Below are 16,234 nucleotides of genomic sequence, written 5' to 3'. Positions count from 1 at the left end.
ATGAGCAGGAGCATTGTCCATAACCAGCAAGACTTTGAGCGGCAGATTATTTTCTGAAATATTTCTTCGCTACAGGACCAAAGACCTTGTTCATCCATTCAACAAAGGAACAGGGGAGGGAAAAACGTAGGCACACGTGACGCTCATATTGCGGAACCTCACTCGCTTATCAAGTTAAAATTTATTAAAAATGTTTGCTCGTCTTGCAAAACACTCGTAGACCAAGTTACTCGCATTCCGAGGTTTCACTGTATTATTATTATTATTATTATTAATAGTAAGTGTGGGTTAAAAAATAGATTCAAGATAGTATTGGTTGTTTAAAATGCTATTTTTATATTGCATTTTTTTAAGATGTTAGTGTTATGATAAATGAGAAGCATAGCCTTTCTTTGGTGTCGGATCCTTAATTACTCTGGCTTACTCTTGAATTTCTTAATTATTTTGTTTATAAAATGTTCGCCCCAAGTTAAATACGAGAAAAACAAGGAGTTTCCTGCAGTCTAACTTAAACACCAGTCCATCAATAAGAAAACGTCTACAATTTTGTAACACTATAGGAATGGAATAGAGCAACCTCAAGTTCATTCAAGCAATAAAATAGTGTATATTAAAAACATTAAACTTGAAAACAGAGGATATCTCAATTGATGCTCCACAATTCACAGTAGCTTACAATATGAAAATGTGTTTACTATTAAGACACATCACAAGTGTTTCTTTTACATTGTAGCATCACATTTTAATGTATATTTTCTTACAACACATCATCTATTTTAGGTACCGGATAGTACCTGTTTTCAGTAGTTTTATGAAATATCTTTGATGAATGTGACTGTGAACCACCTGAGGATGACCCAACAGGCATCGAATCATATACTGGTGTAATAACAGAAAATGCTTTTCCATTATGTATCCATAATGTAAGGTGTTTTTCCTAATGTTATACTGAAAGGTGGACCAAGAAAATTATTCTTTTAGAAGCACACACTACTCCTTTGTCGGAAATCACCCAGAACAAATCGTACTGCTTTCCTTGGAATCTTTTTTGGTTCTCGTATTTAGTCTAGGTGTAGGTCCCATATACTGGAACCATACTCTAATTGGGGTCTTACCAGAGATCTATATGCTCTCTCCTTTACATCCTTATGACAACCATTAAAAACTCTCATAATCATGTGAAGATATCTGTAACTCTTCTTTACAACCTTGTCAATATGATTACCCCAATGAAGATCATTCCTTATATTAGCACCTAGGTAATTACGGAGTTCTCCATAAGGTACTATCACCCCATCAACACAGTAATTAAAACTGTGAGGATTTTTCCTCTTGGTAAAACTTATAACTTTACTTTTCATGCCAATTACCAGCATGATATAGATGTTGATTCCCATAGGGAACCTGAAATATTTGTGTCAAATGCATAATTCTTAATACCAATATAAATGGTCCGTTATTGGACATTATAAATTTTACTGCTAACTCATTCCTGGTTGCCAGCATTTCACCCCACTGTGCGAAGTCCAATTTCCAATAACGGACCATTTATATTGGTATTATTTACCATCATACAATTACCTGCTTTTCATTTCACAACAATGTCTAGGTCCCCCTGCAGTTGCTTACAATCCTGCAAGACATTTACCACTCTATACAGTGTATAACATCATCCACAAAATATCCTTATCTGTGAATCAAGTTCTTTACTCGTATCATTTATATACAGTATATAAGAAAACATAAAGGCCCAATAATACTGCCCTGTGGGACCACCCATCAGATAACGCTTCACCCACTCTAATTCTCTAAGGTCTATTTTCTAGAAATTTAGCCACCCATTCAACCACTCTTTTGTCTAGTCCAATAGCCCTCAGTTTTTGTCAGCAATCTCCCATGATCTACCCTATCAAAAGCCTTGGATAGGTCAACAGCGGTATAGTCAATTTGACCGCCCCTTTGCTGGAATCCTACAAGTTGAGCTTCACGGGAATAAACTTTCCTAAACCTGAACTGCCTTCTATCAAACCAGTTAGTAATTTTGGAAACATATCTAATTTAATACCAATAAAAATGGTCCGTCATTGGGCATTATAAATTTTTAATTTCTAATGTCCCATACCGGACCAAAAATTTGTAATTTTAAATTTATAATGTCCAATAACCAATAACGGACCATTTATATTGGTATTATAAATTTACTCATTCAGAACAAATATTTCAGGTTCCCTATGGGAATCAACATCTATATCATCTGATAGCCAGACAGGCATCAATATTTTATAATGAGGCAAAGTTTCTCATAGTGCATTGGCACTGCCAGTGGCTCCAAGTAGCCTATGCAGTGGCCTCCACGGTATGCACTAGACATGCGTCTTGGTGGGTGTGCTATTTACCAACTGATGAGCCCAACTTAGCACACTGGGGCAAAACGCTGGCAACCAGGAATGAGTTAGCTGAAAAATTTATAATGTCCAATAACAGACCATTTATACTGGTATTATAAATTTACTCATTCAGGACAAATATTTCAGGTTCCCTATGGGAATCAACATCTATATCATATATAATGTAATCAGAAAGAATACTTTGCCAGAGCTTGTGTCAAGCTGATTGGCCTCTTATGACCCGCCTTATGTTTGTCACCCTTTCCCTTTACCCTAGGGCTACTATCACAACTCTCCATTCATTTGGTGTTGCTCCTTCATGCAAACAATAATCAGGTATTTCAGATATGGCACTATATACCAACTCATAGCCTTTAATATAACCCCAGAAATCTTATCAATCCCAGCTTTCAACTTTTGTGTCTTTCAGTAAATGTCTTTAATATCATAGGTAAATTTCTGCAATATGCAAGTATCAAATCACCACCTCTATCTGGACATTATATTTATATCCAACCACTTTTACACACTGCTGACTGAATACTTCTGCATTCAGTAAGTCCTCACATATACACTCCCCTTTTTCATTAATGATACCTGGAATGTCCTTCCTGGAACCTGTTTCTGCTTTAAAGCACACACACACACACACACACACATCCTTCCACTGCTCCCTAAAATTCATATGACTATCAATTATGTTTGCCATCATATTAATCTTAGCTGATTTTTTCGCCGAGCCAAGTTCAATTTCCTAGCGAGCTCCTTCAATTTCCCCTTACTCCTGCAACCATTCCTAACTATTTCTTGCTAATCTGCACCTCCTTCTTAATATTCCCCCCCCCCCCCCTCTTATAATATAACGAGTCTTTACCATTCCTTACCTCTTTTAAAAGTACATATCTGTTTTCACATACCTCAACAATTGCTTTAAACCCATCCCGTAGGCTGTTTACATTATTATTTACCATTTTCCATTGATCACAATTGCTTTTTAAAAATTTCCCCATGCCTCGCAAAGCTAATACCCCATCAACGTTCATTATCATGTTCCGTATTGATGATAATATACTGTAATTATTGTAGATAAATGAGGTAATCCACCTAATCAATACAATATAAAATCAGTACTTAATTTATTTTAATCATGGTACTGGTACTAGTTTTGGCTTATTGATATTATGCCATCATCAGCCATAAAGTCTTAAAACACTAATTGGCCATACATATAACAAAAATAGATAGCATAATACTTGAAAATAGTTCTGATCTAATATTCAATATACACTAAAATAAGTCACTGTCTTGGAGACTTAACACAACACTTAAAAATTCCTCTGATCTGTTGGTATACTTCAATAAATATAAATCACTGTCTTGAAGATCTATAAATAATTTGTTGAACACTATATAGTGAAACGGAAATGCTGGTTTTAACTTTAATCCACCATTGGTAGTGTTGTCCTCACTTACGCGAGAGGTAGTGTGTATAGGCGCTCCCTAACATCACCTGGGTATATGATTTTAGTTCTTATACGGGCTCTTCTTGGCAGTTTGAATAAATTATAGTAGTATTTGGTTATTTAGTATATATCTAGGTATGTACAGTATATACTTACATATTTGTATATATCAACAATTGTTTATTACCTAAATATTTTGCTACTACAATTTTGACTCCTACATTGTTTTTGTTCCTATTTCAGAGAGAAGGTAGTGAATAGTAAAGTGGCAATTGGTGAAAAAGAATAGAATAGGCTGAAACCAATTTACCCTTGTTTCATAACATAATCAACTAAGATCTAATTTATCATCTGTTCTATCTTAATTTTTTCACAAATTGCCTTTCATTTTATACAAGTGTTAAAAAAAAAAAATCCCAGCTATGATCTTCTGTGCTATACAACTTCAAGAAAAATGCAGAGAGCAACAGCAGTCTCTGTATTTAGTTTTCTATGATCTGGGAAAAGCCTTCGGTTCAGTACCAAGATCTGCTATGTGGAAAGTACTGAGACATTTTGTATGTCCTGAACGTTATGTGTAATTGGTTCAAGCTCTTCATGATGGCATGTCTGGACAGGTTCTTCATGGTAACTCAGTATCAGATTTGTTCCCAATCACTCGTGCATTGAAACAAGGCTGCGTACTTGCTCCTACACTCTTTGCACTGGACATGGCTGCCATGCTGCGTAAATCATCTGCAAACAACTTGGGCATGGAGATTAGTTTTGATGGAGGCCTTTTCAATCTGGCAAGACTTCACTCACAAAGACGTACTGTGGTTACTCGGGTGACAGAACTGCAGTATGCCGATGACACCACATCTCCTGCTCTAACACCTGCAGAACTACAACAGTCAGTCAACTGCTTTAAAACTGCATGTAATCGCTTTGGTCTTGCCATTAATGCAAAAAAAAACGAAGGTACTTGCACAACCTGCCCCAGGATTAACTCTTTCTGAATTCAGCATCTGCATCTTAGACATAATATTGGAGCACGTTGATCACTTTCCATATCTTGGAAGCATCTTGTCTAAACGATGTACCTGCAAACAAGCTGTTGATGAAAGAACTGGGGCTACAGCATTCGGATGGTTAATGCACAGAGTCTTTAATAATGACCTAAAACTGCATACCAAACTCGTGGTGTACAAAGCTGTTGTCATTTCCATGCTACTGTATGGCTGTGAAACTTGGACACACTATCGTTGTGATATCAATAAACTTGAGCGCTTCCACCAACAAAAAATTAGATACATCTTGAATATCAAGTGGGAGGACTATGTGACCAACACTGCAGTTCTCGACAAAGCGCAGCTAAATACCACTGAGGCAACAATCATCGCTCATCAACTGAGATGGTAAGGCCATGTTCACCGCATGAGTGACACCAGGCTTCCCCGCCAAATTCTTTACGGTGAACTTTGCTCCGGCAGTAGACCTCATGGAGGCCCTCTTAAGTGTTTTAAGGACCAGCTGAAACACATTATGAAGACAACTGGTATATATATACAGACATGGGAAGAATGTGCTGTGAATCATTCACTGTGGCGGAACACTAGATCCACAGATCTCAACTTGTTTGAAAAGAGATTGCCGCAGACATCAAGAGGCCAAGCAACAAGTAAGAAAACTGTCAATTACAACCCCACCCTCCTGCATCTATTCAGTGTGATTTGTGTGGGCATATGTTTTATGCCAATATTGGTCTGTTTAGTCATCGCAAACACATCCATAAACTGAGTTAAACTGCTCACTTTATACAGGGAGAAGTGATATACTGTATACTCAGATTGAATTACAACCGACGACAACAACAAATCACTTATAGATCTTCAATACAGTGATTTATATTTATTGAAGTATACCAACAGATCATAAGAAATTTCAAGTGTTGTGTTGCATTATCTAGACAATGACTTATTTTAGAATATATTGAATACCTATTAGATCAAAGTATTTTGAAGTATTATGCTATTTATTTTTGTAGTATGTATAACCAATTAGTTTTTTAAAATGTTTTAAGACCTTATGGCTGAAATAGCCTAATATCAATAGGCTGAAACTGGTACAATGATTAAAATAAATAGTACTAATTTTATATTGTACTGATTAGGTGGATTACCTCATTTATCATCAATAACCTAATACCCCTGCAGTCAGAAAATGACAAGATTTGACCAAGGAAGTTTGGGTAGGAAAGATGAAAGTAAGGGTCCTGGCATAACTAAGTTGAAGCAATGCCAGACTCAGCTAAATCCCCTATAGTCAATAACTCACGCTCCCAAGTTGAAGGATCCTGAGGTTACCATTTCAGTGGCCTCTTATGACAAGCAGGTAAGACTGTGGAGGTATTCTACTCCCCAACCTACAGGAGGAAAATGAACAAACAACAAAAAAGGATTAGGTTTTAATACTTTGCAATAACTTGTTGCAACAACAATAAACAAGAGAGTAAATAAAATAAACAGAATAGAGCAAACAGATTACTCTTCATTTCACTTCATTCACTCAGTGGAGAAGGTAGTTACAGCGACACCCCTCACTTTGGACACCCCTATATCCCGGGCCACACTTTTGATTGTTCACACATTGAATGCACCGTTTAATTTGCTAAACTTTCACATGTTAAAAATCCTCTGTACATTGGGCAGCCCTTAAATGATAGTTTAGACAGGTTCACAACTTTATTTTGTTTTGCTGTTTTATAATGATTCAGTACAAGCAATTTTAACATTCAGTGAATAAAAGCATAAGAGTGGGATTTTCCTTTGCTACCTGCTTAAGAAGGGTCCAAGCCCTTAATGATATCCCAGAACAGTAGACCACTCTGAAATTTATACAAGGTCTGTCACAGTGTTTACTTGTTATTGTAGTGATTCTGTACCTAGAGTCGTTCATAGCCAGCAGTGGATGGTTAGGTCATTTTAGGACACGGAATAACATAACATTTAGTTCTTTGTGATGAATCAGCTCATGCTGACCTTCAAGTGGCAGAAGACTGGAAGAGAAAACTCATCGAAATTGTCTTTGAGGATGCAGAACATGTTTTCAATGCTGACGAGACTGGATTTTTTTATAGACAACTGCCAACTCGTTCATTAATTGAAAAAGGCAGCTCGTGTTAAGGTGGAAAGAAATCTAAAGAATGGATTACTGTCTTGCTTTCCTGTAGTGCACTCACTGGAAATGCTGCCTCTCCGAGAGCATTTAAAATCTATTTAAAGAAAAATAAAGTATTTTCCTGTATTTTGGAGTCACAACAGAAAAGCTTGGGTGACAGGTGATACTTTCGGTGACTAAGAGAAATCAATCAAAAATGAAGAAGGTTAAGCATAAAATACTGTTGTTCATTGATAATGCTACAAGTCACGTGGACCTAAATCTATCACATCACAGTAAAGCTCACGCCTCTCAACTAAACAAGTGAAGGGCAACCACTAGACACAAAGGGATAATTCAAGCTGTGAAACGACTGGATCAATGAGCACTCTGAGATGCTGTCGAGAGGGATGTGTGCTCCTTGGATGCAACTCCAACCAATCTTCGTGGATTATCGGAGGCTGTGCAGTGATAATGTGTGTAAGTTATGACCATTGATGAAATAATATCATTACTTGGTATATAATAGCAATATTTCAGTTTTACATAACTTTTAACATGGGACCCCTAGTTTTATGTCGTATCCGAACCATCGGGACGTAATTTTTTCTTTTAAAAAATTCTGTGCGCTTCCTCCGGGATTGGAACGACAGCCAACTATCATGTCCACAGACCAGAAGTTGTACAGGTAGTAGTTTTATTTATTTATTCGTATCAGAATACATCATATAAATTATTAATTAAGAACGAGAAATAATTAGATAGGCCTAACTGGTGAAAACATACTAGAGGTACCTTCAAGTAACAATTATATCATATCGGACCAGAATTTGGCAAGATCTCGACCATTTGGTGTGGCCTTCATCAAATCTTGCATGGTACAAACGAGAGGGCAGGAGTTGCAATTAAGTAGGTGCGCCATGGTTTGTTCATCTCCGCAGGCACAGAGGGTTGACTCTTCAGATAGACACCACTTCTTCATATTGTTCTTAGATCGACCGACCCCAGATCGTAGCCTGTTCAGACTCTTTCATGTAGGCCACGGCTCTTCGTAACCGGCTGGAAGAGTTTCAGATGGATCCATCCATCCATCCATCCATCCATCCATCCATCCATCCGTTGAGATGGAGGTTTCTGGACCTCCAGGAAGTTAGTCTTGATGATTGAGGTGACTCTGAATGGCACTCAGTAGAATGAAGAAAACTTCTCCTCGATTTCAATTGTTGTTGAGCAGGTTGATAATCATGTAACGGATGTATTTGGGAAGTGTCTACTTTAGATCTTTCATGTTTGGCAGCTACTTCACGTCTGATATCTGGGGGAGCAATGCCAGCCAAGCAATATACCTTGTTACAAGGTGTAGATCTTAGGCAACCAGTTATAAGCCACCGGTAGTAGTGATTATTGTTTTATGGGGAAGTACAACTAGGCAATCATCCCATTAACACTAACCAAAGGAACAGAATGAAGTTACGTGGTGGTGATTATTGTTTTAAGAGGAAGTACAGCAAGGCAACCATCCTCTATTTAAAAAAATCAGAGCAAAAAAATGGAAGGGATCCAACATTTCAAAAAATTAAAGTATTAGCTAAAAAAAAAACAAGGGCCATGAAAGGCGTGAAAATGAAAGGCTCCATACGTAATACCCTCGGGGTCATAAAAGAACGAGTGTTGACTAAGAGAGAACAGATAGGATAAATGAAAGCGAGAGGTCTGGCACAAGTAAGTGGAAGCAATGCCAGGGCTTAGCTAAGGGCCCCGGGGTCAGCAACCCACGACCCCAACTTAAGAGCCCTTGGGGCCACTTTTAGTTGCCTCTTACGATGGGCAAGGAATAACTTGGATATTTTTCTACCACAGTGGGTAAAAGCAAGGAAGACACGGATGAAACCACCTGGAGGGAAAGACCCCCGAAGGGCGTGAATACGACAGATTCTCTAGATCTCACAAATATAATATTGTTGGGTTCCTAACAGAACAATAATTTACCAATAGAGGTCGTTGAAAGATAACAGCAGAGAATCTGGCCTGAGTGGAAGCAATGATAGACACAGCTAGAGGCCAGTTCATCCCTTAATGCTATTTTTGCTAGTATACTTTGTTTTCTCTAAATCCCCTTCTCCTTGGTTCAACCGCGGACTTGTTCTCTCTATAGGCCAACAACACAGGAGTGACACACAGACTGTTGAAATTACTCTTTTTACTCTCTCTTGACTCAGTAAGAGTAACTCTCAACTTCTGCAGGCTTAAAAATATTCGTCTCATTCCATTACATACTTTTAAAAATCCAAATTGGGATACTCTTCCAAATGTTTTCGAAACAGCAGATGACAGCGCAATAACCTTAACCTTAACAATAGTGGAGGAGATACCTTTGAATACCTTGCAATTAAAAAAATGGAAAACAGATATACATCGTGACATTCGTATTCATCAATGAATCGAAGCTGAATATTGAAGAATATCGAATAATAGCAGTACTACCATACCTGTTTTCGAGTAATTCCTTCAATGCACTAGCAGGACGCTGGACAACTTCACCTGCAGCAATTCTATTCACGACGGTTTCATCCAATTTTACAATATCACGAGGTCTTTCCATTGCTTGACCATATCGCGTTGTTTTCTCCAATACATTCACTTCATTCGAACGTACAATCATACGAGGACGAATTTATACAACTTATCCATTTCCCGCTGACTGTCAAAAATCAGGGTTGCCAATACCTGAACCAAGTGCGAGACATACCAGAACAATCTACGGTAACTCCCGGCGTACACAAGAAAAGAAAAGAAAAGAAAAGAGAGGAAGTACGATTAGGCAACCACACTCTATTAACCCCTTCAAACCTGAATTATTTTGTGCAATGGAAAAAAAATATGTTAATACTCTTTTTTATTATACTCAACTATATGACATGATTTCTCTGGGTGTAATTTCTAAATTGCCGAATTTTGATGTGCATAATTGTGCACAATTCTACCCAAACGTTGCATATTCAAAGTAAACTGCTGCTGTTTGATCAATAATATGAATTCATTTATTAGTTGTAAAATGTTTATTTATATGTTACACTAGCTTATGTACAACACATTAGAAACAATGAAACACTAGAAATATATTATGTGTAAAAAAGAATACAATCCTGTTATACGTCACAGCAGTCTTTCGAAATTAACATATCACTTTACTGTGTCACTTTAATTCTGCCAGGACGATGGAAATCAACGAAACAGTTTCTGTCCTTCTTAATTCATGAATGTGTTTTCTGATTGTAAAGGTTGTTTTTGCACCGTTTGCCTTCCTTGTTTCCATCTAAATGTGGCATGTGGTCAACAAGGTCTTGACGAACCTCTAGAAAAGGACGCTGTTCCTCTTTACAGCACTTAGGGTTGATTTTAGGTTGACTTTCTCCACAGCTTGGTCTTCCACGTTTCTTTGACTGCGGTTTTCCTGCCTTTGCAAGAATTTCTGCAATACGCATTCTAAAATGCAGCAGTTCAAGAACGTTTTTCACTGGAACTCCAACTGCAGCACAGTCGCACTTATAGGCCTATTCTAAACAACTGAAAACAATAGCAAATTCAATAATGTGGAAAATTAGTCACTGTAAGTCCACTTCCCTGAGAGAATATAAATACGATACAGAGAAATCAGCTGATGCAATAGATCAACACAACCCATTGCGTGATTGTATAGTGTAACAATCTCTGGCCGTGAAACTTTTACATGGGTTTTCAGTACTCTGTCCCATATTTCAACTAGGTCTAACTCACCAGATCCAACAACATTGGGAGCAAGTACTACTGACCGATTGCACATCCATTTAACCACTACTAGATCACCATCAGCACTAACAACTTCATCAAAATTTCCTTTCCCCTTTTTCTTCAAGTCCTTCAAAGAGAGGAGGGTTAGCAAAGCTGTTGAGCCTTTCAGTACCTCCAGCACAAATCTTGCAGCTTTTTAATAACTGAAGAAGATTGTATGATGAGAAGAAATTGTCGTAAAATAATTTGTGACCTTCTCCGTCTATTCGTTTTGCTAGGTGTAGAACAACAGAAGCTGCCAAACCAAATTTCTTGAGGGAAACTTGATCAAGCTCAGCTGTTGAGCCCTGATACACCAAGAAGTCATAGGCCTGATCTGATTTCGCAACAATACAAAAACCCTTAATCCCCATGGAGTGGGCTTTTCTTTAACGTACTGCATAAATGACAGATTACATCTAAAGGGCACTATTTGCTCGTCTACACAAAGGTTTTCTTCCAAACTTAACTGAACACAACGTTCCCTAAGAGAATTTTACAAAGGTCTGACTTTGAACATTTTATCTTGACATGATTCAGGTCTGTCAAGATTGTTGACATTGTGTAGGTTAATACGTAGTTTGAAAAACCTGTCTCTAGACATAAAATCTAAGAACAAATTCATTCCAACGAACTGATCCCAAAACAATCTAACCCTTGGAAGCTTCAAAGTACCATTTGCAATGTAGAGGCCAATTAGAGTCTGAATTTCGAGGGTTAAAATTCAATACTTTATTCCGTAGGACACATACCGGTATGTTTGTAAAATATGCCATTTGTTCAAAAATACTGTCAGGAAGATACAACTTAAAATAATTGATAGGATTAGTTTGCACTAAATCAGTTTCAGGTTCAGACTTGTGCCAAGGATCGTGAAGTTTGTCGAATGAACGCCTTCTCCATTTTATATTTTGCTTTTCAGTCGTCTCTAAATTAGCATTACTTGCACTATCCACATTGTCACTAGCAAAATCCGTATCCCAGTTATTTGCTGCGCCATTTTCTTGCACTACATATTCAAGCACCACCTCCTTCAAGAATAAAATATTTATTGGACTGTACATGAGGTTACACATTATCATCTTCATCACTCAGATCCAAATCCGATAGGTTTCCAGATTCTAGGAGCTGTAATATTTTGTCCACAACATATGCACGGAACACCTCTGGGAAAAACCTCGGTTTAAACAGTTCTATTGACACTCTTACCAAATTCATTCCGATTTACAAGGCGATGTCAGCTGAATAAAGGTAGATAATATCTTTAAAATAATTAAGGGTTTAACTAAGAATTAAAAGATGGCAAAATGATAGGAATAATATAAAATAATATAAAAAAGTCAAATTAAGCTTGTAATACACCATTATTACAAGTAAACTATTTACCTAAACAATGCAACCCTTCAGCCAGGGTGGTCATTATAATAAACATCATTTTCAAGACAAGAGACCGGACTATCACGTGGCTCAAATTAAGTATATTATAACGTACAACTATCTTAATTACTCTCTTCCGTAACATATATTACAGATATTTCAAACTTGCAGTTGGATTATATTATATACTAGCTGTTACCCACGGCTTCGCTCGCGAGGATTTGGTAAGTTGATAAAAATTAACTTTTCCTCGGTATTGCGCTAAGATATTATCTGAAAATCCCTAAAGTATAAAAACTCACCGAAAAATTTCATTTCATTTACCCCAGAAACTCTTTGTAAACCACGTTTGCGGCACTGCCTTTTTTGGCTAAGATGACCAGGCTACTGGCAGAGCAAAATCTGGAAAATGCGACATGGAACTCTACATGCGAGAAACAGTCCTTGTATAAGTCGAAAAAAAAAGGGTTCCTTTATTTCTAAAGGAGATTCCAAATGACGATTTTCACGTCTGTAACATCTTAGTTTGCGAGATATAAGTATCCTCATCAAGAGGATTCAAATCCTCCTTTACTTATTTTCGATCTCCAGCTCAAGTTGATTTTCAGAAAACAAAAAGTACGTGTTTCTTTATTTTTAAAGGGGATTACAAATTCTATTTTTCACGTTTGTAACATGTTAAGTTTATGAGATATACTGTAGATATACTTATTTTAAAAACTGCCCCAATCCTTGGCTTAGTGGTCATCGTAGAGACCTTCGATTCACAGGATTCCGGGTTCGATTGCGGGCTGGGTCCAGGATAGTAATCGCGTGTGATTAATTCATCTGGCTCGGGGACAGGTTGTTTGTGTTTGTCCCTACACTCTCCTGTTCATATTCACTCAACACACCACATTACCAACCACACCAGGAACCCCCAATAGTAATGACATCCCTACACACATGGGATTGCCGTCAGGAAGGGAACCAGCCGCAAAATATGGTCAAATCCACATGTACGACACAATTCGCACCCGCGACCCCACAGGTGTGGGAAAAGCGATAGAAGAAGTTACTCATTTTAAAAATTCGCCCGCTCTTTTATTATTTCGCCCCTTAAGTGGACTTTCCATAAAAGTGTGTTCATTTATTTTTACAAGAGATTTCAAGTACCAGTTTTAACGTCTGTAACATCTTCAGTTTCTAAGATATATGTATCTTCATATAAAGAATTCAACTCCTTCCTCACTTCTTTTCACCCCACCCCGCCAGCACCACTTAAGTGGATTTTCTGAAAACAAAAATTTGTTTCCTTTTATTTTTACATTTTATGTCGGTAACATGTTAGGTTTTTGTGATATTGTAAACTAGCAAATGTACCCATGCTTCGCTACGGTATTCTACATTGTATACGGATATCGAAATAAATACTGTGCGTGCAGTAAATGAGATTGTCTTAAAATTGCTCGTCTCTTAGCCGTATCCGAGAAATAGCATGGCGAGGTCCCCATACGTTGTTTCCCATGTATAGTGCGGGTTGCGGAGTTGTGATGATAACGGCAGGCTCACTTTCCTCCTGTCATTCACCATCGAGTTGGCCCCATTGCCTACTGCGCGGTCACAATCGATTTGGGGAGTTTTAGTTACAATGACAGACCCCTTTCATACTTTCAGACAGATTACAGTTGAGGAGTTTTTATTATAATAGCAGGCAATTTCCCTACTGCCAGTCAAAATTGAGTTGTGCAGTTATCATTATAATGACAGGCCCTTTTTCCTGCTGCCATCCAGCTTACTGCCAGTCACACAGAGTTAGTGAGTTTCTAAGAAAATAGCAGTCCACTATGCCTAATGCTAGTCACATTTAGATTGGAATATTTGTTTATAATGGAGGACACTCTGGCCTAAAGTCAAACACATAATGGTAGGGGACTTTTGAACAAAACTGTATGCTCCCTTGCCTTCTGCAACACAATTACACAGGAGTTGGAAAACCAGTCAAAGTCGGTGTAGGGAGTACTGATAACAATAGCAAACACACCCTTTCTCGATCGCTACAAATCGACATCAATGAATATATATAGATGGTCATACGAAAGTATATGCATGTTTACAATATTGCAGACCTTCATTTACAGATTAACTGCTGCTAAACGGTACGTCATATTGACAAAGGATTGTACCGTAAGGCGCAGTATTTAGAGATCTAAATGGCTGTTACTATGATATTTTCTCGCATATCATCTATTCATGGGTCAGATTGAACCAGAAACGTTGAATAGGTTCAAATTTGTGTAAGATTATCTTCCGTTGCATTACTTTTCGGATAGTTGTGTGACATAGCATTTGGCTCACGTATGGGTATTTGGTGGGCCAATATTAGTGTAGAGCTTGATGATACTATCTTTCCTGTAAGTGATTGAAAGTATGAATTATGCAGGTAAAAAGCCCACATTTACTTAAAATCGAGAAATAGAGACGAATCTAACGTATAAGCGATACATATACGACAAAACATCATAAGACCAAGGCTGAAGATCACTCTTAATTCAACGAAGATTGTGCCATCCGTTATGTGATAGGACTTCCCGTTTATCCCACAAAATACCTCGAAACGAAGGTCTGCACCATTAAAATTTTCTCCATATTTCGATACTTTTCGGGGATACAAAATAAAAATTTTAAATGTCTTGGAAATTTGTCGTCCGTTACAGGTTGAAATGAATAATGTTGCCAAATTTCAATTTTCTTGCTCGTCTGACAGATTATGCTGCAATCTGGATTTTGGGTGAGGGGGTAAAAATTAGGACTTTCGGGAAATTAAACCAAAAAATATGCAGATGAACATTATTACCCCTCAAACTGGTAGCTGTACGAAGATTTCACCAAAATAGTCTATGTACAGGCACACACAGTTGTTACGATTTTATTTATGTAGATAGATACGGAATCTGCTCCACGTACAACACATTTTGGCTACATCCGCTGGACTTAACATCCACAACCAACCGTTCATGATATCTCACTTATTAATCCTCCTGTCGAAAAATTCACATGAGAAAAATGTTTTAGAAGTGCATTTCCATTAAGGATTGTAGATTTCGATTAATTTCGGATGTGTATATTTTGAGGAAGTGCAAAATCATGGTTTCGGTTTCGGATAAACCCCCAATAAATTTAGGTATTCAGAAATAATATTGGCCCTAAAGCCTACACAAAGACAGGTGGATTGTAAATATCAAGTTTGGTAGAAATATATTCAGTAGTTTTCAAGTTATAAAAACTCATACAATCAAACCGACAAACGGACACTAAAGCTAAGAAATATGCAGATGGTCATTATTACAACTGAAACGGATAACTGTACGGACATTCCGCCAAAATAATCAATGTACAGACAGACGGTCGTTACGATTACATTTATATAGATGACAGATAAGCATGGGCACGTTTGAAAGTGCAAACCTTCATTTGGAGATATACTGCTCCTAAACGGTACATCATACCAACAAGCGGTTTGCACAATCAGACGTCCCTTTTATCGCTCTACATGTTTGGTGTTAAATTATTGTCTCGTATCTCACATATTTATGGGTTCGATTGAGTTACGTTATTTGAATAGGGTGAAATTTGGGCACATTTTTATCATTTTACATTATTTTCACATACTTATGTAGAAGTTAGAATCATGAAATCAGTGTTACCAACCCATAAATGTTTCCTCCGCTAAATTTTAGCTTAAAATCCGCTAAATTCCGCTAAATTTCGAACTGAAGCAAAATAGCATATACCAGCCGTTTTAATACCGTAAAAGAGATTAACTCAACACTCACCAGTTGCAGAACAGGAGGAGTTCATCTTCTCCTCCGCGCACTATATGCTCTAAAGCAGATGTGCTGAGTTGAGGTCCTGTGGTTTCATACGAAGCCACATGGTACTTTTCTTTTTTCAAAGACTATGCTGGCAGCTCACAGCAGCAAAGACCATGCGAAAACTTTTAGATCTATTTCGAAAGTATTTTCACTTTCATTACTGATTTTAATTATTTTTGATAAGTGCGGAAAGAATTAATGTCAA

At 37.5% G+C, this 16,234-nt stretch overlaps 1 protein-coding gene across 1 annotated transcript in view; it reads right to left on the bottom strand.

The window, feature by feature from the left end:
* The window catches only part of Mlh1 (DNA mismatch repair ATPase Mlh1), a 205,953-nt gene extending 196,261 nt beyond the window's left edge, over window positions 1-9,692 (bottom strand). The window contains exon 1 of the mRNA XM_067158893.2: window positions 9,478-9,692. Coding sequence (XP_067014994.1) covers window positions 9,478-9,650 — 173 coding nt within the window. The 5' untranslated portion in view covers window positions 9,651-9,692. The remainder of the gene's footprint in view (window positions 1-9,477) is intronic.
* Between the last annotated feature and the right edge of the window lie 6,542 nt (window positions 9,693-16,234).

This window comes from Anabrus simplex, chromosome 1 (genome assembly GCF_040414725.1).
Source record: "Anabrus simplex isolate iqAnaSimp1 chromosome 1, ASM4041472v1, whole genome shotgun sequence".
Classification (NCBI taxonomy): Eukaryota; Metazoa; Arthropoda; class Insecta; order Orthoptera; family Tettigoniidae; genus Anabrus; species Anabrus simplex.
Note: the sequence above shows the minus strand (reverse complement) of the source record. Positions and strands in the feature narration are given on the sequence as shown.